At 41.5% G+C, this 23,375-nt stretch overlaps 1 protein-coding gene across 3 annotated transcripts in view; it reads right to left on the bottom strand.

Annotated features, from left to right (window-relative positions):
* The window catches only part of exoc6 (exocyst complex component 6), a 275,638-nt gene that overhangs the window by 67,979 nt on the left and 184,284 nt on the right, over window positions 1-23,375 (bottom strand). For all 3 annotated transcript variants that reach the window (XM_030121915.1, XM_030121916.1, XM_030121917.1), the window contains exon 19: window positions 17,003-17,182. In XM_030121915.1, coding sequence (XP_029977775.1) covers window positions 17,003-17,182 — 180 coding nt within the window. The remainder of the gene's footprint in view (window positions 1-17,002; window positions 17,183-23,375) is intronic.

Raw genomic sequence — 23,375 nt, 5'->3', positions numbered from 1 at the left:
TCACCTTTAAAATGAGACTTTTATTTTGGAATCCCTACTGTGTGTATGTGCATTTGTTTTGTATGTGAGAGAAAGAATCAGTTTGAAAAATGAATTGTAGTTGTATGAATAAGTGAGTATAAAAGTGATGATTTATCACATTTAAGGCATTTATTTTGGAAAAACCCTATTGTGTGAGGATGTGTGTCTGTGAGAAAGAGTACTTTTGAATGAAGAAACATTGTACAAACAGTTGAGCGTTTGGTCATAAAAATAAAAAGAAGTTATGTAATAGACATTTTGTATTATTCTTAATTGGGGTTTTATTTTGAAAAAATGTACTCCGTGTACTTTTGAATGTGTGCAAAATTTCCAATATCCACAATACAATGCAATAAAACCTGTTTTAAAAAAAAAAAAAATAAAATAAATTTTGGATTGCCTGGGACTTGAACTAGGGTCCTTCTGCTCCACAGTCAGCTACATGAACCACTGCACTACAGAGAGACATGTTAAAAATGCACCTGCAAGACTTTTATAGGGATTTTGCCATTGTGAAAAGTGAAACTAAACTTAGTCTTTAAAAAATCGCCATAATTCCATAACCGTAGGTCGTATCTGAAAAATTCTTTCACTTTTGGATTCTGCAGACTTGTGGGAATTTAATGAGGTATAATTTTTTTTTTTAAAGTGTGAAATGAATAAGCAGTAATTGCAGAAACGTAGAGTAACTTTCAAAGGCAGATTGCCAACTTCCTGTTGGAGTTAGCTCATTAGTGTCAGTGTATGATTTGTGGGGCTCAATCAGACCAACATTTTGGCATTTGTTTCATGTTTCTGTGACATTCCTACTGGCCGCTAGGGCAGATTTTGTGAGTTTTTTAGTACGTAGGTGGCGCTACAGAGTCCATTTTGGTACCCAAGGGGTTAATTTTGATATTGAATGAAAGTGTTCACCAGCCATGACATACATGGCAAATTTGGTGAGTTTTGGAGCATGTTAAGGGGGTCAAATGGCAGTCTAAAGAGGAAAAAGTATGAAAAAAAAACAAATTGTTATAAATCAATAACCGTAAATCCTATCTCAAAATTTTTTGCATGTGAACATTGTGGTGAGTCCCATGAAAGCGTAGATATGTCACATGTAGGGAAAAACTGCAAAGTGAAAAATGACTTCCAAACATCGAAACTTTGCAGGCTTGTAAAAAAAAAACTAAGACAGTTAAGACTAAGCTACGAGACCACTTTTGTGCAGAGGGTTCACTCTATCTTTTGGTACTATTTAGAAGTCAATAGGAAAAACGGTGTCATCGGAGTTAGTTTTGAAAATTTTATTTTGAAAGGCATATTGCGAACTTCCTGTTTGAGTTAGGTCATCACTGTCAGCATATCATTTTTAGTGCTTCATCCAACAAATATTTTGGCACTGGTTCCATGTCTCTACGATATTCCTACTGGCCACTAGGGCAGTTACCGTTTTTTTTCACATAGGTGGCGCTAGAGAGCCCATTTTGGAACCTATGGGGTTTCTTTTTTCATTTTATCAAATTTTTCACCAGGCCTGACATGTGTGCCAAATTTGGTGAGTTTTGGAGCATGTTTAGGGGGTCAAAATCCAGTTTAAAGTGACGATAGTATAATAATAATAAAAAACGAACAAATAACAATAGGGCCTTGCTTGCAGGCAAGGCCTCTCACTGTGTGAGAGGGCCTTACCTTTCGGCTCGGTCCCTAATAATATTAAAGCTGCAAGCAGCATTGGGCGGGACCTCGCACCGGGCGATCCGCCTCCCCCGCGATCCGCCACCCGTGACTGTCGACGCCTCAGCTCCACTCACACCTCTCCGTCCCCATACCAGTTCCCATCCTTTAGTGTCTTTCCTCCTTACATCTGTACAGAACACCAGTGACCCTCTGCTGAAACCACCATCACCTTTAAAATGAGACTTTTATTTTGGAAACCCTACTGTGTGTATGTGCATTTGTTTTTAATGTGAGAGAAAGATTCAGTTTGAAAAATGAATTGAAATTGTATGAATAAGTGAGTATAAAAGTGATGATTTACCACATTTAAGGCTTTTATTTTAGAAAAACCCTATTGTGTGAGGATGTGTGTCTGTGAGAAAGAGTACTTTTGAATGAAGAAACATTGTACAAACAGTTGAATGTTTGGTCATAAAAATGAAAAGAAGTTATGTAATAGACATTTTGTATTATTCTTAATTTTGGTTTTATTTTGAAAAAATGTACTCCGTGTACTTTTGAATGTGTGCAAAATTTCCAATATCCACAATACAATGCAGTAAAACCTGTTTTAAAATAAAGTAAAAAAAAAAAAACTTTTGGATTACCTGGGACTTGAACCGGGGTCCTTCGGCTCTATAGGCAGCTACATGAACCACTGCACTACAGAGAGACATGTGAAAATGTGAACCAGCAAAACTTTTATAGGGATTTTGCCATTTGGAAAAGTGAAACTAAACATAGTCTTCAAAAAATCGCTATAATTCCATAATCGTAGGTCGTATCTGAAAAATTCTTTCACTTTTGGATTCTGCAGACTTGTGGGAATTCAAAGAGGTCTAACTTTAATGTCAAAACTCTGAAATGAATAAGCAGTAATTGCAGAAACGTAGAGTAACTTTCAAAGGCAGATTGCCAACTTCCTGTTGGAGTTAGCTCATGAGTGTCAGTGTATGATTTGTCGGGCTCAATCAGACCAACATTTTGGCATTTGTTTCATGTTTCTGTGACATTCCTACTGGCCGCTAGGGCAGATTTTGTGTGTTTTTTAGTACAAAGGTGGTGCTACAGAGTGTATTTTGGCACCCAAGGGGTTAATTGTGATATTGTATGAAAGTGTTCACCAGCCATGACATACATGGCAAATTTGGTGAGTTTTGGAGCATGTTAAGGGGGTCAAATGGCAGTCTAAAGTGGAAAAAGTATGAAAAGAAACAAATTGCTATAAATCAATAACCGTAAATTCTATCTCAAAATTTTTTGCATGTGAGTGTTGTGGTGAGTCCTGTGAATGCGTAGATATGTCACATGTGGGGAAAAATAGCAAAGTGGAAAATGAGTTCCAAACATCGAAAATTCATGGGCTTCTAAAAAAAAAAACTAAGACAGTTAAGACTAAGCTACGAGATCACTTTGTTGAGGAGGGTTCACTCTATCTTTTGGTGCTATTTAGAAGTCAATACGACAAACGGTGTCATCGGAGTTAGTTATAGAAATCTTATTTTGAAAGGCATATTGTGAACTTCCTGTTGGAGTTAGGTCATAAGTGTCAGTATATCATTTGTAGTGCTTCATCCAACAAACATTTTGGCACTCGTTCCATGTTTGTACGACAAACCTACTGGCCACTAGGGCCGTTAACGTTTTTTTTGACATAGGTGGCGCTAGCGAGCCCATTTTGGCACCTATGGGGTTAATTTTTTCATTGTATCAAATTTTTCGCCAGGCCTGACATGTGTGCCAAATTTGGTGAGTTTTGGAGCATGTTTAGGGGGTCAAAATCCAGTTGAAAGAGACGGAAGTATAATAATAATAATAATAATAATAATATAAAAACGAACGAATAACAATAGGGCCTTGCTTGCAGGCAAGGCCTCTCACTGCGTGAGAGGGCCTTACCTTTCGGCTCGGTCCCTAATAAAAACGAACGAATAACAATAGGGCCTTGCTTGCAGGCAAGGCCTCTCACTGTGTGAGAGGGCCTTACCTTTCGGCTCGATCCCTAATTAAAGCTGCAAGCAGCATTGGGCGGGACCTCGCACCGGGCGTTCCGCCTCCCACGCGATCCGCCTCCCGTGACCGTCCACACCTCAGCTCCACTCACACCTCTCCGTCCCCATACCAGTTCCCACCCTTTAGTGTCCGTCCTCCTTACATCTGTACAGAACACCAGCGACCCTCTGCTGAAACCACCATCACCTTTAAAATGACACTTTTATTTTGGAAAACCTACTGTGTGTATGTGCATTTGTTTTGTATGTGAGAGAAAGAATCAGTTTGAAAAATGAATTGAAATTGTATGAATAATTGAGCATAAAAGTGATGATGTCTCACATTTAAGGCTTTTATTTTGGAAAAACCCTATTGTGTGAGCATGTGTGTCTGTGAGAAAGAGTACTTTTGAATGAAGAAACATTGTACAAAGAGTTGAGCGTTTGATCATAAAAATGAAAAGAAGTTATGTAATAGAAATTTTGTATTATTGGTATTTGGGGTTTTATTTTGAAAAAATGTACTCCGTGTACTTTTGAATGTGTGCAAAATTTCCAGTATCCAAAATACAATGCAGTAAAACCTGTTTTAAGATGGAGAAAAAAAAAAAAAAAAAAAAAAAGTTTGGATTGTCTGGGACTTGAACCCAGGTCCTCTTGCTCCACAGGCAGCTACATGAACCACTACACTAAGGACAGCCATAGACAGCTGCCCACCAAGAAGAATTTTATAGGAACTTTGTCATTGTTAAAAGTGAAAGTAAACATAGTCTTCAAAAAATCGCCATAATTCCATAACCGTAGGTCGTATCTGAAAAATTCTTTCACTTTTGGATTCTGCAGACTTGTGGGAATTGAGTGAGGTATAACTTTTTATTCAAAAGTCTGGAATGACTGAGTACTAATTGCAGAAACGTAGAGTAACTTTCAAAGGCAGATTGCCAACTTCCTGTTGGAGTTAGCTCATGAGTGTCAGTGTAGGATTTGTCGGGCTCAATCAGACCAACATTTTGGCATTTGTTTCATGTTTCTGTGACATTCCTACTGGCCGCTAGGGCCGATTTTGTGTGTTTTTTAGTACATAGGTGGCGCTACAGAGTCCATTTTAGCATGCAAGGGGTTAATTTTGATATTGTATGAAAGTGTTCACCAGTCATGACATACATGGCAAATTTGGTGAGTTTTGGAGCATGTTAAGGGGGTCAAATGGCAGTCTAAAGTGGAAAAAGTATGAAAAGAAACAAATTGTTATAAATCAATAACCGTACATCCTATCTCAAAAATTTTTGGATGTGAGAGTTGTGCTGAGTCCCGTGAACGCGTAGATATGTCACATGTGGGGAAAAACTCCAAAGTGAAAAATGAGTTCCAAACATCGCAACTTTGCAGGCTTGTAAAAAAGAAACTAAGACAGTTATGGAAAAGGTGTGAAATCGTTGTATTAAGGAGGGTTCACTTTATCTTTTGGCGCTATTTAGAAGTCAATACCACAAACGGTGTCATCGGAGTTAGTTTTAGAAATTTTATTTTGAAAGGCATATTGCGAAGTTCCTGTTGCAGATAGGTCATGAGTGTCAGTGGATGATTTGTAGAGCATGATCCAACAAAAATTTTGGCACTGGTTTCATGTCTGTACGACATTCCTACTGGCCACTAGGGCAGTTGCCGTTTTTTTCACATAGGTGGCGCTAGAGAGCCCATTTTGGCACCTATGGGGTTAATTTTTTCATTTTATCAAATTTTTCGCCAGGCCTGACATGTGTGCCAAATTTGGTGAGTTTTCGTGCATGTTCAGGGGGTCAAAATCCAGGTCAAAGTGGTGTGTGAATAATAATAATAATAATAATTAAAGCTGCAAGCAGCATTGGGCGGGACCTCGCACCGGGCGTTCCGCCTCCCCCGCGATCCGCCTCCCGGAACCGTCCACACCTCAGCTCCACTCACACCTCTCCGTCCCCATACCAGTTCCCACCCTTTAGTGTCCGTCCTCCTTACATCTGTACAGAACACCAGCGACCCTCTGCTGAAACCACCATCACCTTTAAAATGACACTTTTATTTTGGAAAACCTACTGTGTGTATGAGCATTTGTTTTGTATGTGAGAGAAAGAATCAGTTTGAAAAATGAATTGAAATTGTATGAATAATTGAGCATAAAAGTGATGATGTCTCACATTTAAGGCTTTTATTTTGGAAAAACCCTATTGTGTGAGCATGTGTGTCTGTGAGAAAGAGTACTTTTGAATGAAGAAACATTGTACAAAGAGTTGAGCGTTTGATCATAAAAATGAAAAGAAGTTATGTAATAGAAATTTTGTATTATTGGTATTTGGGGTTTTATTTTGAAAAAATGTACTCCGTGTACTTTTGAATGTGTGCAAAATTTCCAGTATCCAAAATACAATGCAGTAAAACCTGTTTTAAGATGGAGGAAAAAAAAAAAAAAAAAAAAGTTTGGATTGTCTGGGACTTGAACCCAGGTCCTCTTGCTCCATAGGCAGCTACATGAACCACTACACTAAGGACAGCCATAGACAGCTTCCCACCAAGAAGAATTTTATAGGGACTTTGTCATTGTTAAAAGTGAAAGTAAACATAGTCTTCAAAAAATCGCCATAATTCCATAACCGTAGGTCGTATCTGAAAAATTCTTTCACTTTTGGATTCTGCAGACTTGTGGGAATTTAATGAGGTATAACTTTTTATTCAAAGGTCTGCCACTAATAATATAAAAACGAACGAAAAACAATAGGGCCTTGCTTGCAGGCAAGGCCTCTCACTGCGTGAGAGGGCCTTACCTTTCGGCTCGGTCCCTAATAATATAAAAACGAACGAAAAACAATAGGGCCTTGCTTGCAGGCAAGGCCTCTCACTGCGTGAGAGGGCCTTACCTTTCGGCTCGGTCCCTAATTAAAGCTGCAAGCAGCATTGGGCGGGACCTCGCACCGGGCGATCCGCCTCCCCCCGCGATCCGCCACCCGTGACTGTCGACGCCTCAGCTCCACTCACACCTGTCCGTCCCCATACCAGTTCCCATCCTTTAGTGTCTGTCCTCCTTACATCTTTACAGAACACCAGTGACCCTCTGCTGAAACCACCATCACCTTTAAAATGAGACTTTTATTTTGGAAAACCTACTGTGTGTATGTGCATTTGTTTTTAATGTGAGAGAAAGAATCAGTTTGAAAAATTAATTGAAATTGTATGAATAAGTGAGTATAAAAGTGATGATTTACCACATTTAAGGCTTTTATTTTGGAAAAACCCTATTGTGTGAGGATGTGTGTCTGTGAGAAAGAGTACTTTTGAATGAAGAAACATTGTACAAACAGTTGAGTGTTTGGTCATAAAAATGAAAAGAAGTTATGTAATAGACATTTTGTATTATTCTTAATTTTGGTTTTATTTTGAAAAAATGTACTCCGTGTACTTTTGAATGTGTGCAAAATTTCCAATATCCACAATACAATGCAGTAAAACCTGTTTTAAAATAAAAAAAAAAAAAAAAAAAAAAATTTTTGGATTACCTGGGACTTGAACCAGGGTCCTTTGGCTCTATTGGCAGCTACATGAACCACTGCACTACAGAGAGACATGTGAAAATGTGAACCAGCAAGACTTTTATAGGGATTTTGCCTTTTGGAAAAGTGAAACTAAACATAGTCTTCAAAAAATCGATATAATTCCATAACCGTAGGTGGTATCTGAAAAATTCTTTCACTTTTGGATTCTGCAGACTCGTGGGAATTCAATGAGGTATAACTTTTATGTCAAAACTCTGAAATGACTAAGCAGTAATTGCAGAAACGTAGAGTAACTTTCAAAGGCAGATTGCCAACTTCCTGTTGGAGTTAGCTCATGAGTGTCAGTGTATGATTTGTCGGGCTCAATCAGACCAACATTTTGGCATTTGTTTCATGTTTCTGTGACATTCCTACTGGCTGCTAGGGCAGATTTTGTGTGTTTTTTAGTACATAGGTGGCGCTACAGAGTCCATTTTGGCACCCAAGGGGTTAATTTTTGATATTGTATGAAAGTGTTCACCAGCCATGACATACATGGCAAATTTGGTGAGTTTTGGAGCATGTTAAGGGGGTCAAATGGCAGTCTAAAGTGGAAAAAGTATGAAAATAAAAGAATTGTTATAAATCAACAACCGTACATCCTATCTCAAAAATTTTTGCATGTGAGCATTGTGCTGAGTCCCATGAACGTGTAGATATGTCACATGTCAGGAAAAACTGCAAAGTGAAAAATGAGTTCCAAACATCACAACTTTGCGGGCTTGTAAAAAAAAAACTAAGACAGTTCCGGAAAAAGTGAGAGATCACTTTTTTGAGGAGGTTTCACTCTATCTTTTGATGCTATTTAGAAGTCAATATGACAAACGGTGTCATCGGAGTTAGTTTTAGAAATTTTATTTTGAAAGGCATATTGCGAACTTCCTGTTGGAGTTAGGTCATAAGTGTCAGTGGATGATTTGTAGTGCTTCATCCAACAAGAATTTTGGCACTGGTTTCATGTCTGTACGACATTCCTAGTGGCCACTAGGGCTTTTCCCATTTTTTTCACATAGGTGGCGCTAGAGAGGCCATTTTGGCACCTATGGGGTTAATTTTTACATTTTATCAAATTTTTCGCCAGGCCTGACATGTGTGCCAAATTTGGTGAGTTTTTGAGCATGTTTAGAGGGGCAAATTCCAGTTTAAAGCGTCACGGAAAAATAATAATAATAATAATAATAATATAAAAACGAACGAAAAACAATAGGGCCTTGCTTGCAGGCAAGGCCTCTCACTGTGTGAGAGGGCCTTACCTTTCGGCTCGGTCCCTAATAATAATAATAATATAAAAACGAACGAAAAACAATAGGGCCTTGCTTGCAGGCAAGGCCTCTCACTGTGTGAGAGGGCCTTACCTTTCGGCTCGGTCCCTAAAAACGAACGAAAAACAATAGGGCCTTTGCCCGTCAGGGCCCTCTCCCTCACTGTGTGAGAGAGAGGGCCTCTCCCTGTCAGGGCTCGGTCCCTAATAATAATATAAAAACAAACGAAAAACAATAGGGCCTTTGCCCGTCAGGGCCCTCTCCCTCACTGTGTGAGAGAGAGGGCCTCTCCCCGTGGGCTCGGTCCCTAATTAAAGCTCACACACACACTCACTCACTCACTCACTCACTCACTCACTCACTCACTCACACAGTTGCTATGGACTCTCCATGGTTGCTATGGGAGCATAAACATGGCAGGTGCACCTGATCAACACTAATGACTTAGAGGAGACACTGGAGTTTCAGAGAAATGAACTAAAAACCACCTGTCAGACAAACTGACGTCAATCCAGAACAGTAGCTCCTATCTGAAAAATTCTGTCATGTCAGACTTCTGGAAGGTTGGACCAACATTTGAATGTATAATGTGATGAAACAAAGTCAGAAGTGAATCAGCAGTGAGTGTACGAAGGTGGAGTTAGTCAAACATGTGAGTGAGACAAATGGATCACAGGAGGGAAGGAGGGAAAAAGCAGCAGTTGTTGTGTTTGGAGGAACACAGATCAAAAACTAAACACTTTAACATTCAAATGTCAACAGTCTGGGAAAGAAAAGAGATTTTCCTACGTTTTGATGTAGAATTTGTTCCTGTAACCCCAGAAATATGAGTTGTTTCTAGACTTTAAAACCAAAACAGGCTCTCCAGTCTGTTTGAGCAGCAAGATTTCAGCCAATCAGCTGTCAGCATGTGTGTGCATGCGCACGTTCATCTCACATGGCTCCTATAGATCAGACATGTGAGTTAATAGAGTAAAGGCTGTAGTACACTCAGTGACCATTTCTCGGATAAATTGCTGTAATTCAAAAACCGTACATCGTATCTTAAAATTTTTTTCACAGGAGTGTTCTGCTGTCTTTTGTGATCGCTTCAGTATATAATATGTTGAGGAAATGTCCAAATTGAATTTTCAGTTTCAGACTTCGCGGCTTTCAGGGCTTCAAAAAAAAAAACTAAGATAGTTATAAAAAAAGTGCGAGATCACTTTTTTGAGAAGGGTTCACTCCATCATCTGGCGCTATTTAGAAGACGATACGACAAACGGTGTGATAGGAGTTAATTTTAGAAATTTTATTTTGAAAGGCATATTGCGAACTTCCTGTTTGAGCTAGCTCATAGGTGTCAGCGCGTGATTTGTTGGGCTCGATTAAACAAAAGTTTTGGCGTTGGTTTTGTGTGTCTACGACATTCGTAGTGGAAGTTTGCAATTTGCGCATTTTAGTTTGAACAGCATATTGCGAACTTCCTGTTGGAGTTAGGTCATGAGTGTCAGCACGTGATTTTTCGGGCTCGATGAGACAAAAATTTTGGCATTTGTTTCATGTTTGTACGACATTCCTACTGGCAGCTAGGGCCGTTTTTGTGTTTATAGGGGGCGCTAGAGAGCTCATTTTGGCACCTAGGGGGTTAATTTTTACATTTTATCAAATTTTTCGCCAGACCTGACATGTGTGCCAAATTTGGTGAGTTTTCGAGCATGTTTAGGGGGTCAAATTCCAGTTTAAAGTGACGGAGGGAGAATAATAATAATAATATCAAAACGAACGAAAAACAATAGGGCCTTTGCCCTTCGGGCAAAGGCCCTCTCTCTCACACAGTGAGGGCCCTCTCCCTCACTGTGTGAGAGAGAGGGCCTCTCCCCATGGGCTCGGTCCCTAATAATTTAAAAACGAACGAAAAACAATAGGGCCTTTGCCCTTCAGGCAAAGGGCCTCTCCCTCACTGTGTGAGAAAGAGGGCCTCTCCCCATGGGCTCGGTCCTTAATAAAAAACGAACGAATAACAATATGGCTTTGCTTTCAGGCAAGGCCTCTCACTGTGTGAGAGGGCCTGACCTTTCGGCTCGGTCCCTAAAAACGAACGAATAACAATAGGGCCTTGCTTGCAGGCAAGGCCTCTCACTGTGTGAGAGGGCCTTACCTTTCGGCTCGGTCCCTAATAATAATAATAATAAGTAAACTGTTGTCTGAAGCAGCTCATGCCTGTTAGCTTTTGAGTGATGGGTTTTGTGTGCACTAGGTGTTAAGTGGGCTCCATCGGGGTAAGATAAGCAAGACCCATTTTGGTCCCCGGTTTTAGTCCTATGTGGGTCCTACATGGGGACAACATGAGCTGAAACATGGTTTGCAAGTGGGATTGTCTGCGGGTTCTATGTTGATATCATTCTTGCCCATGTGGGTTTAAGGCAGAATTACACTAGGGTCATTCCATGGCAATTCAACCAATGGTCCCCACATGACCCCCTCAGAAAATTCTGAAAAAAAAAAATCACACTTGTTCACTTACCAGATAAAAAAACACATGCAAAATTTTAATGTCATGTCTGTAATAGTTTAGGAGATACAGCCCTTTGAAAATTTTTTTTTTTTTTTTTTTTTTTTTAATTTTGCAAATTTGCTTTTGGTTCAACTTTGAGGAGCTCTTTGTCCTTAGGTATTCAAGCCACACTGCTGAAACTTACTGTCTGGGGTGAAATCCCCCTTAAAAGACCATATTTTGCATCAAAATAATTGTAGGTGTCTTCATGTTTGGTCCATGAGGCCTTGAAATCAGGCCAAAAGGCTAATTCTTCCAAATGTCCTCTCTCTTCAGGCTTGCACTTTGCCAGAATGGATGAATGTAGAGACCTAATTTTTTTGCATGGATTCTTATGGTCCAGATGCAACAATATACCGCAAAAAGACTACATTTCAACAGAAAGTGTTGCTGTGAGGCAATGAATAAAATGGGTCGATTTCAGTTTTTCCACAAAAATACTCATTTGAGCATCCAAATTACTATGTGGCCAGTTAATGAAAATTTGAAATTTTTATCATGTCTTCATATATGTTTCAAGATGTTGTGCACAAAATTTTAGATCTGGAATAGAACTGGTTCTATTTTTAATTTTTTTTTTACTGCATGACTATATTTTCTTCAAATTGTATACAAACGTAGGTGTAAATAGCATTTTTAACAGTATAATAGCATTGATTATTGCACAAGTTATGATAATACTTGAGATATTTGAACTAGGGTGTGGAACTGTATGATGGTTCAGACAGAATAATTATAGATTTCCCAGAACTGGCTCAGGTTGATGCCTGTAGTAGAGACTTCTGGGAAATTGGATGGAGCTGGTCCGTTGACCCAATTTCATGAGGGTCAATGACAGAAATGTAGCTAAAGTTTCCCAGAATCACCAATTTTCAGAAAGCCTGTTTGTCTTGATAATGTCTTACTGTGACATTCATCCTTTAAGATCAATCCGACAACACATTTTTTTTCCATGATGAATACGTTTGTTCAGGATTATGAATAGAATTCCCAAAATTAGGCTGGCCAGCATCATAAAAATTCTGGGAAATCTTAGCTACATTCATGTCATTGACCCTGGTGAAATTGGGTCAACTGACCAGCTCCATCCAATTTCTGAGAAGTATCTACTACAGGCATCAACCTGAGCCAGTTTTGGGAAATCTAATTTGTCTATCTGAACCATCATGCAGTTCCACACCCTAGTTCAAATATCTCAAGTATTATCATAACTTGTGCAATAATCAATGCCATTCTACTGTTAAAAATGCCATTTACACCTACGTTTGTATACAATTTGAAGAAAATATAATCATGCGGTAAAAAAAATATTAAAAATAGAACCAGTTCTATCCCAAAGCTAAAAGTTTGTGCACAACATCTTGAAACATATATGAAGACATGGTAAAAATTTCAAAATTTTCATTAACTGGCCACATGGTAATATGGGTGCTCAAATAAAGAGTATTTTTGTGAAAAATTGAAATCGACTCATTTTATCCATTGCCTCACAGCAACACTTTTTGTTGAAATGTAGTCTTTTTGCAGTATATTGTTGCATCTGGACCATAAGAATCCATGCAAAAAAAATTTGGTCGCTACATTCATCCATTATGGCACAGTGCAAGCCTGAAGAGAGAGGACATTTGGAAGAATTAGCCTTTTGGCCTGATTTCAAGGCCTCATGGACCAAACATGAAGACACCTACAATTATTTTGATGCAAAATATGGTCTTTTAAGGGGGATTTCACCCCAGACAGTAAGTTTCAGCAGTGCGGCTTGAATACCTAAGGACATAGAGCTCCTCAAAGTTGGACCAAAAGCAAATTTGCAAAATTAAAAAAAAAACAAACATTTTTTTCAAAGGGCTGTATCTCCTAAACTACTACAGATATGACATTAAAATTCTGCATGTGTTTTTTTATCTGGTAGGTGAACAAGTGTTATTTTTTCCAGAATTTTCTGAGGGGGTCATGTGGGGACCATTGGTTGAATTGCCATGGAATGACCCTAGTGTAATTCTGCCTTAAATCCACATGGGCAAGAATGCAATCAACATAGAACCCGCAGACAACCCCACTTGCAAACCATATTTCAGCTCATGTTGTCCCCATGTAGGACCCGCATAGGACTAAAAGCTGGGACCAAAATGGGTCTTGCATATCTTACCCCGATGGAGCCCACTTAATACCTAGTGTAATTCTGCATTAAACTAACATGGTCAGTTAACATGGGGCCAACATGGAACCTGCAAATAATTTTAGCTGTTGTCCTCATGTAGGACCCACATAGGACTTAAAGGTGCGACCAAGATGGATCTTGTCCGTTTTGCCCAACTGGGACCCATGTAAAACCTGGTTTTATCCTGCATTAGACTCACATGGGCCACTGGCTTGGGGCCAACATGGAACCCGCGGACAGTCCTACTTGTAACCCATATTTCAGACCATACTGTCCCCATATAGGACCCACATAGGACTTAAAGCTGGGACCAAGATGGGTCCTGTTTGTTTTGCCCAGATGGGGCCCACCTAAAACCTGGTGTCATCCTGCCTGAAACCCACATGGTTAGTTTACTTGGGGCCAAGGTAATGCCCGCGGACAATCCCACTTGCAACCCATTTCAGCCCATACTGTTCCCATATAGGACCCACATAGGACTTAAAGCTGGGACCAAGATGGGTCCTGTCTGTTTTGCCCAGGTGGGGCCCACCTAAAACCTGGTGTCATCCTACCTGAAACCCACAGGGGCAGTTTACTTGGGGCCAAGGTAATGCCCGTGGACAATCCCACTTGCAACCCATTTCAGCCCATACTGTTCCCATATAGGACCCACATAGGACTTAAAGCTGGGACCAAGATGGGTCCTGTCTGTTTTGCCCAGGTGGGGCCCACCTAAAACCTGGTGTCATCCTACCTGAAACCCACATGGGCAATTTCCTTGGGGCCAACATGGAACCTGCAAACAATCCCACTTGCAAACCATATTTCAGCCCATACTGTCCCCATATAGGACCCACATAGGATTTAAAGCTGGGACCAAGTTGGGTCCTATCTGTTTTGCCCAGGTGGGGCCCACCTAAAACCTGGTGTCATCCTACCTGAAACCCACATGGGCAGTTTACTTGGGGCCAAGGTAATGCCCGCGGACAGTCCCACGTGGGGTGCGATCTGACAATCCCATATGGGGCCCATTATTCAGCCCACTTTTTGCCCACATGGGCCCCACATAAAAATGTTGGCTGGGTTGGTCACTAGGGCATCTCAAAAATCACTTTTCTCTTCAGATCACGGTGTTATTTAAACCATTTAATCTCCAACATGATAAAAGCTCCCCCCCCAAAATTCAGCAAAATCTGTCAACGTTTGACCCCCCCTTCACCCACCACAAAGTATGAAGGGCCTGTCAAAAAACGCCAAAAACACTCATTTTAACCCAGAAAATCACATATAATGAGGTCTTAAGTGTCCACAAATTGCATTTTCTGGTATTTTACAGCGTCCCTGTAATATCAGCTTCATAGGTTATTGTATCAGGGGATAGATAAGTGAAAATAAGATGATTTTTAAGATAAAATAACTCAATTATAGGCTAAAAACTTGAAATAGAAAGAAGTTCAGAACAGTAAATCTAGTTGAACACAATGTCTATTTTCTTAACCCCCTTTTCAGCAAAATACAGGTTTTAGTTAAAGACAAATATAGCTGAACACTTAGATAATAAGGCTAAATACAAGATTTAAGGTTGCATAAATCAAAGGCTTTAATGATGACATTGTTCTGATCATCTGGACATACTTTTATACATGTGCATTTCACAATCTATTCAGATATTATTTGCTCTATAGTTTCTCTTCCATTTCATTCTTAAGAAACTCTGGTAGCTTGATTCTGTGGGAACCAGACACTAATGCCCTGTTTCCACTGCGTGGTATCGGCTCGACTCGGCTCGGCCTTTTTGCATTTCCATTACGAAAAAGGACCTGGAATCTGGTACCCGGTACTACTTTTTTGGTATCACCTCTGCTGAAGTTCCAGGACTGGGGACCAGATACTAAAATGTGACGTGTAAACACTGCAGACCACTGATTGGTCAGAGAGTTTTCTCTGTGACCGTTTTACAAAAAACAGACGCGGAAGTGGAGAGTTAATACAGCGGTACATTAATTCACATGATAACAGCCCAAAAGTACACCATGGTTTGTCAAGGAGATTCAGTCTTTGGTGGGAGACGTAAAAATTCAGACGAGACAACACGCAACGAGCGAGTTTATCAGCAACTCTCTGAACAGATGACACGGAAGTAACGCGCCGCATCGCTATGACGACCAGGTACTGTAAAGTCGGTAGTAATCTTGTAATGGAAACCGTCTCAAGGAATACCGAGTCAAACCGGACCAAGCTGAGTCAAGCTGGTTCCACGTAGTGGAAATGCGGCATAAGATGATGTTCCCTCTATGGGCACCATCCGTGGCCGCGTTGGCATAATCTTGGATGTCCTTAACACCTCTTTCTGCAGCATTGTTAACGACAGATACCTCCGAGACAATAGCCCTCATTTCTCTGTACTGTGGCTCTTCCTCCCACTGCTCTGGGGTGCTTCCAGCCATGCCCCATCCATGCCTAGAAGGTCAAATACCAGCTAGAACTGGAGTCCCACAAGATCATTCAGGTCAGGCTGCTGTCTATGCAGGAACTTCTGTGTAGGAAAGGTGGGCTTTCCTCTTGTGAATACTGCAGGTTTGGGGTTGGCCTGCAGTTGTCTTGCTATGGCTGCTTTGGTTTCACTAAAGAATATGAACCATTGCATATTGAAGTTTGAATAGAATACAAGTAAAACAGTATGATAGCAGTGAAAACAATACAGTGAATAATAATAACTTAGTATGCAGATCATCAAAACACAAATTAGAAAAAGAACATTATACATTACAGATTTATCATTCATTAAACACAACATAAAATGAAAATATAGGTAAAATTCATTGGTTTTATTGAAGAAAAAGGATGATTTTACTTGATTTTGGCCAAAAATTGCCTTAAAATACCCTCAAACTACTTAGATATGACTTATAAAACAACCCTAAATGATGCCAACGGTACTAGGGACCTGTAATAAAGTCATAGCAATGGTCAGTATGCACTTTAGTATCCATTAAGCATGGTAAGGCATTTAAAAGCAGCATTTTTTGGCATTTTTTTTTTCTTACGTTTTTTGATGGGCCCTTCATACTTTGTGGTGGGGGGGGGGGTCAAACGTGAAATTTTTTGGGGGTGCTATTATCATGTTGGAGATTAACTGGTTTAAATAACACCATGATCTAAAGAGAAAAGTGATTTTTGAGACGCCCTAATAAAGGTGTAGAGGTGCAGAGATAGGAGACATTCATAAAAACAGGAAAATATGAGCAAAACAACCCAGACAGTATAAGATAGAATGGGAAGAAGGAGGTGGGAAGAAGAGCAGGCAAGTGGCTCAGTGACAGGATTGAACGTGGCTGTCAGATATCAGGTATGATCAGGGCCAAGACACACTTTAACCATCTGAGCCCTTCACCGTTTATCATCAAATGTGTGTGGTGCACTTGGACACATCAGTACGCAAAAAGTAGAAGCACACGGAGAACCATGCATGTAGACAGACCACAACCTGACCTGGAGTTCACAATAAACACTAAAACACAATCCATTTGACTGGACTGTGGTGGAATACAGCAGAACACAGGAAGGAATTAGAGGAAAGTAGGAAAAAAAAAAAAAAAACAACAAAAAAACACATACAAGATGAGTAAAAACCAATCACATCCTTGTTCTCCACAAAAACACTGGCATCTATGTCACATGACAGAAGACTAATAAAGACCAACAACACGTTCTCCACAGCTCTCACTGACAGGAAGCAGCGTGGTGGTGAAGAGGTCAAACGTCAGGATGAGGCCGTGACTTACCGGCAGGTGTGTGAAGACCTGGAAGGTGGAGCGCAGGAAGTTGATCAGGTCCATGAGGTACCCGGAGGCCCGTCCGTCAGACTCGGCCATCCCCCACTCATAGTCTGCCAGCTGGATGAACTCATCAATCTTCTGGTTTAGTTTGGTATAAATCTCTCCTTCTGCTGCATGACGGGCATCCTGCAAATGAGGACTTTAATTAGGTTTTTTAATGAGGGGGAAAAAAATCCACAGGTCAGGGCTCATTATTTCACCACATGGTTATGTCTTTACAGTTTTATCCTGAGGGGGAGGTGAAGAAACCATGCAGTTAGTTGTGATTTTAAAGCAGTGATATTAGTCTTTTTTTTCAGTGTAATTCTTCCTTTTCCCACATTTCCCTGTGGTCTCCATAAACTGTAAATGCTCTGCTTGGCTCTGAATTCTTCATTCATTCATAGGTCCATCTTCAACCCTATTTCTGAGTAATGACACCAGAAAGGTGGTTTGGAGCGCTGGCCCTTTAAATGCACAGGAGACACTTCAGGCCCCACCCCCTCCAGGTTGTCGGCTGTGCCGCTCAGTCCCATTCAGCCGACAACTGAACATTTGAGGATATAGGCTCCAAGTTTGGACATATTTTCAGCCTGGACTACAACCGCTGATGACGACAAACAATTATGGAGAAATACTGGAGAAATGTTGGTCTGAAGTCTGGACCTTAGGTGAGCAAATGTGGAGACGGAACGAGTTAGAGATGCAACTAATTAAGAAAGAATTCAAACAGGTTGGAGAAATCCACAAATGAATATGAAGATAGTCTTGCAGCAGCTGGAGGGTTCAAATTCAAACTGTCTGAACTATTAGGGTCCAAACACACAAAGAAATGAAACACAGACTAAGAACAGTGGATTTAGACAAAAATGAACCATTGAAATTGTGTCTAAGATGCACAAAAATACAAAAAAAGACATTTGTGTTGAAGACTGTTTAGTTCTGGAATCTGGACATTTCTTGAGGTTTGTCAGATGTCTTAATAAACTCAATTTCCTATATCGATGATAACAGCCTCAACTTGTTGTTTATCACGTCCATGGAAGTCCTCATGCTTGCTCATCAACAACAGATCTGAGCACAAATGGACTCACGCTTAACATGACACACAATCTGCGAACACATATATAAGACTTTTTTACTTACTATGGAGAGTGGACTGACTGGACAAACAAACCTGGTACTAAATAAACATGCCTAGTACAGTGGCCCCTGGAACGGCTTAGCAGAACTAACTAAACCACTGTATGGACTTCCTGACACTGGATCAGGGCTGTCAAACATATGGCCTGTGGACCAAAACTGGCCCACCAAATGGTCCAATTCAGCCTGTGGACCAAAACCGGCCCACCAAAAGGGTTCAATTCAGCCTGTGGACCAAAACCGGGCCACCAAAAGGGTTCAATTCAGCCTGTGGACCAAAACCGACCCACCAAAGGGTCCAATTCAGCCTGTGGACCAAAACCGGCCCACCAAAAGGGTTCAATTCAGCCTGTGGACCAAAACCGGGTCACCAAAAGGGTTCAATTCAGCCTGTGGACCAAAACCGACCCACCAAAGGGTCCAATTCAGCCTGTGGACCAAAACCGGCCCACCAAAAGGGTTCAATTCAGCCTGTGGACCAAAACCGGGCCACCAAAAGGGTTCAATTCAGCCTGTGGACCAAAACCGACCCACCAAAGGGTCCAATTCAGCCTGTGGACCAAAACCGGCCCACCAAAAGGGTTCAATTCAGCCTGTGGACCAAAACCGGCCCACCAAAAGGGTTCAATTCAGCCTGTGGACCAAAACCGACCCACCAAAGGGTCCAATTCAGCCTGTGGACCAAAACTGGCCCACCAAATGGTCCAATTCAGCCTGTGGACCAAAACCGGCCCACCGGATGGTACAATTCGGCCTGTGGGATGAATTTATGAAATTCAAAAAATACACTGAAAACATTAACAATCATGGGTGTCAAAATCATTTTAGTTCAAGGTCACATGCAGACAAATAAAAACAGAACATATAATGATGACTCCAAATTTTTCTCTTTGTTTTAGTGTAAAAAAAAAAAAAAAAAAAGTATATGAATAATCATTTACAACCTGAAAATGCCTAAAGAAAAAGAAGTGTAATTGTTCCAATATTCTGCCTATTACTAAATGTTTTATATATTTGTAGATCCACTGTGATCTGTACCAAGTTTATTATCGTTAATGAAAACTAATGAAATGACGAAAACAGAATTGTAAAAACATTTTCGTTAACTGAAATAAATAAAAACTATAATTAAAACAAAAAAAAAAAAAAAGATAACTAACTGAAACTGTATTGTGTGCTTACAACACTAACTAAAAAGGATAAAAATTCTGGATAAAATTCCCTTCGTTTTCGTCTTTGTCAATGTCGGATCGATATAAAATTGATTTCCCTTAAGCAATTTTAGCTAGTGGCACCATATGATATTTAACGGTCCGTCACTTGTGGTCACGTGTGGTTTAGAGTCGTCTTCTGGTCCCCACTCTACCTGGAAACATGGAGACTAAAGTTGGGAGAAAGCAGCAGAGTCCTGTCTGGGATTCATTGGATACGACAGAGAAGAAGAGAAAAGATATAACAAAAGTGTCTGAGAGTGTGCTTGGTGGTGATGTCATTCTGTGTTCTCTCTTGAGGTGATCAGCTGAGACATCATAGTGATTGGGAGCACCTGGGCCCGGTGTTCCTAAGGACCATAAAAGTGCCAGATCCAGCGTGGCATTGCTCTCTCTCTCTCTCCTGCCGACCAGCATCTTTTGTTTGATTTACTTTTTGTTTCTTTCAGCCACACAACCTTACACCTATACTATCCACACATCCACATGCACACCACAGATACTACTGACGTACACACCTCATATTTATTGTAAACTTTGGTTATTTTGCGTTATGCTTTAATAAATATTTTTGCATTAAGTTAGCACTGTGTACCTCTCCCATCTTTTTGTCATGGCCTAGAGCCGGGTTATGACAGAATGGGGGCTCGTCCTGCTGTTCCCAGTTTTGTTGCATGATTTAGTTTCGATATTTGTGGATTTCTTTAAAGGTAGGTTTAAGTTGGTAAAATTTAAGTAATCTGGTTTTCGCTTCCAGTTGTGCGTCTGAGCTTCGTTTGTGAGTCGGAGTTTTGGTTAGTGACTCTGTTAAGGTTTGACGGTCAACATTTGGGGTTATCCTGTTTGGATTTAAATTGGCCTGGCTGCAGGTGTTGGTTTTTTTCCTTCAGGTTCGGTTTGAGCGCAGGTCCGGCGGGTGCGCGCTAGTGGAGCGTGTACGCCGGTGCCTTTTGCTCTTTATGTGCGCGGTTCAACAGCTGTTGCGCGGTCAGCTGTGATTGGGGGGAGAGCACACAGTGCATTTTGGCTGTCGGATTGTTTCAGGTACGTGGAATTTTGGTTTGCTGTTTGAGGTTATTAGTTTGTAAAATTTTGTTTCTTACCTTGGGGTGCTAAGGGAGAGTTTAATCCAGGGGCCAGTCTTTTAGTTTGCACCGGTGAGACGGTTGTTGGTCCTTGGTGTGCAAAGTGGTCGCAAGTGGTGCGGAGTTTTCCCTGGAAGGCTTAGCGACGTTCCCCTTGGGTTCGTTGCAGGGGTTTGTAGTGTTGTGGCGAAAGTGGTTGAAGCATTGTCTTGGGAGCATGGCCGTGGCTTCGGGAGGGTTGCTAGTTCACTAGTCGCTTTTCCGTGCCAGCGGTCTCTAGTGCATAAGTACCCACCACAAGTAGCTGCATGAAGCCTAGGGGGGAGCTTAGTTAGGCGGGTTGTGTTCAGATAGCGGGGAAACTCCAAGCTGATGTTCAGGTGCACACGGGGATACTTCATTGTCCTGCTGGGCCTGTTTGGGCGGAGGTTTGTCTGGTCCTGGTTGTGAAGTTGGTGCGGAGATGGCTGAATGTGATGCGTTTATTGCGGCTCCGTCAGTGGAGGCTCTAGAGAAATGTACAAAAGATCAGTTGCTTAAGATTGCTGATTATTATTCAGTGGCTCTGGGGATAAAAAACTCAAAGATAACATTAAAGCGGCTTTGAAAGTAAAACTTTGTGAAATTGGTGTTTTGACAGACCCGGAGCTGACTGCTTCCTCTTCCGGGTCCTTTCCTGAGCAAACTCAGGGGTTAACGTTTGAACAGAGAAAAGAGCTTCTGTTGTTGCAGATGGAGCATGAGGATCGGAGACGAGAAGTGGAGGCTAAGATGCAGATCGAGTTGGAGATGATCCGATTGAAAGGGCAAGGTTGGAGCGACAGCGGGTTGAGGTGCATCCTTTTGATGTTAACAACTTGCAGTTATTGCCACAATTTAATGATAGGGACCCTGATTAATTTTTTGTGTTGTTTCAGTGGGTTTCTGCGGCCAGGGACTGGTCTGATGTGGAGTGTGCTCTGCTGCTTCAGTGCGTCCTCACGGGGAAGGCGCAGGAAGCCTATTTGTCTTTAAGTTCGGAGGATAGCTCCAGCTATGTTAAAATAAAATCTGCTGTGCTTAAGGCTTATGAGCTTGTACCGGAGGCGTACCGTCAGCGTTTTAGATCGTGGGAAAGGCGAAATGGCCAAACATATGTTGAGTTTGCTCGTGATCTGACAATCCATTTCAAACGCTGGTTAACTGCGCTTGACGTTTCGACTTTTGAGGGTTTGTGTGACTTGCTTATTTTAAAGCAGTTGAAGAACACACTGCCTGGTGGGATTGCGACTTATATTACTGAGCAAAAGGTTACCAATGCTGTGGAGGCGGCTGTGTCAGCAGATGAGTATGTGTTGCTCCATAAGGGCAATTTTAGAGAGCGCACCCCAGGCCGTGATGGTTATGGGTTGGGGGGAGTTAATCGCGGTGCCCCGGCAGCTGATCAGATGCGTCCTGGGAAGGCTGGTGCATTTAAAGCTGATTTAAAATCGCGAGGCAGTTTTGATAACAGTAAAATGTGTAATTACTGTCGTGGAGCTGGCCATTGGAAAGTGGATTGTCCCATGTTACATTCTAAAAGTAAGGGGGGGAGATCTCATGTTAAACCTGTAGCAGCTGCTGCACCTGTCTTGACTGGCTGCGTGTCTGCGGCGTGTACCTCTGATGTCAGGGAGCCAGGTGTGTTGGAGGCATATGCTCCTTTCATTAGAGATGGGTTTGTGTCACTGGTCGGCAGTAATGTGAAAGTCCCAATTAAAATCTTGAGGGATACAGGAGCCTATGATTCGTACATTGTGGGCTCTGTGTTGCCTTTGTCTGCGCAGACTGGCACCGGTGAAAGTATCTTCAGTCGGGGGATGGGTTTAACCATTCTTCCTGCTCCATTACAGAAGATGTTTCTTGACTGTGAGCTGGTCCAAGGTGAGGTGGTTGTGGGGGTGTGGACGGCGTTTCCTATTGAAGGGGTTCATTTTATTTTGGGTAACGGCCTGGCTGGCGGCTGCGTCTGGACAGACCCTCCTCCTTCACCTGTGGGTGGGCGTGGTCCGGTGTCTGTGGTTTCTGACCTGAGCTCCAGTGATTTACCTGAGGTGGGTTCAGTGTGTGTGGCCACCTGTGCAATGAGTAAGACTGAATTGGAGGCAGACGGTGATGGGAGGCCTGAAGTTGCGTTTGAGGCTCCATCTCTGTCGGATTTTCCGCTATCGGTGTCACACGGTGAGTTGTCGCAGGAACAGCAGAGTGATGCCTCTCTGAAAGACACGTTTGGTAGTGCTTTGTCTGCTTCAGAGATAAGCAGTGTGGCCAGTGGTTATTTTGTGCAGAACGGACTGTTATTCAGAAAGTGCGGGTTTGGGTGACTGCTGTGTGGGAGATGCTGTTTTTCAGTTGGTACCAACTAAATTCCGCCCTCTTGTGCTTAAAGTGGCTCATGATGACAGTGGGCACTTTGGTGTCAGGAAAACTTATTTGAATGTCTTAAAACACTTCTTTTGGCCACGTGTTAAAGCAGATGTTGCAGCTTACATAAAAACTTGTCATGTGTGTCAGCTGACAGGCAAACCAAATCAGTGCATTAAGCCGGCTCCTTTACAACCTATCCCTGCCATAAGTGAACCATTCGAGCATTTGATTGTTGATTGTATTGGTCCGTTGCCATGCTTAAAGTCTGGCTGTAAGTATCTCTTGACAGTTATGTGTCAAAGTACCAGGTATCCTGCCGCGTACCCATTGAGGTCGATAACTACTAAGGCAGTGGTGAGGTTTATATTGGAGGATGTGCGCCGCTGGTGGTTTATACCGATCACAATTCTCTGATGTTTTTGCGTTCGCTGAGGTGTCCGAATCAGAGACTGATGAGATGGTCTCTTTTCCTGCAGGCCTATAGCCTTGACATTCGGCACATTAAAGGTGCTGATA

Source organism: Sphaeramia orbicularis, chromosome 19 (genome assembly GCF_902148855.1).
Source record: "Sphaeramia orbicularis chromosome 19, fSphaOr1.1, whole genome shotgun sequence".
In the NCBI taxonomy this organism is placed as follows: Eukaryota; Metazoa; Chordata; class Actinopteri; order Kurtiformes; family Apogonidae; genus Sphaeramia; species Sphaeramia orbicularis.
The sequence above is the reverse complement of the archived record's forward strand: the minus strand, read 5'-3'. Positions and strand labels throughout refer to the sequence as shown.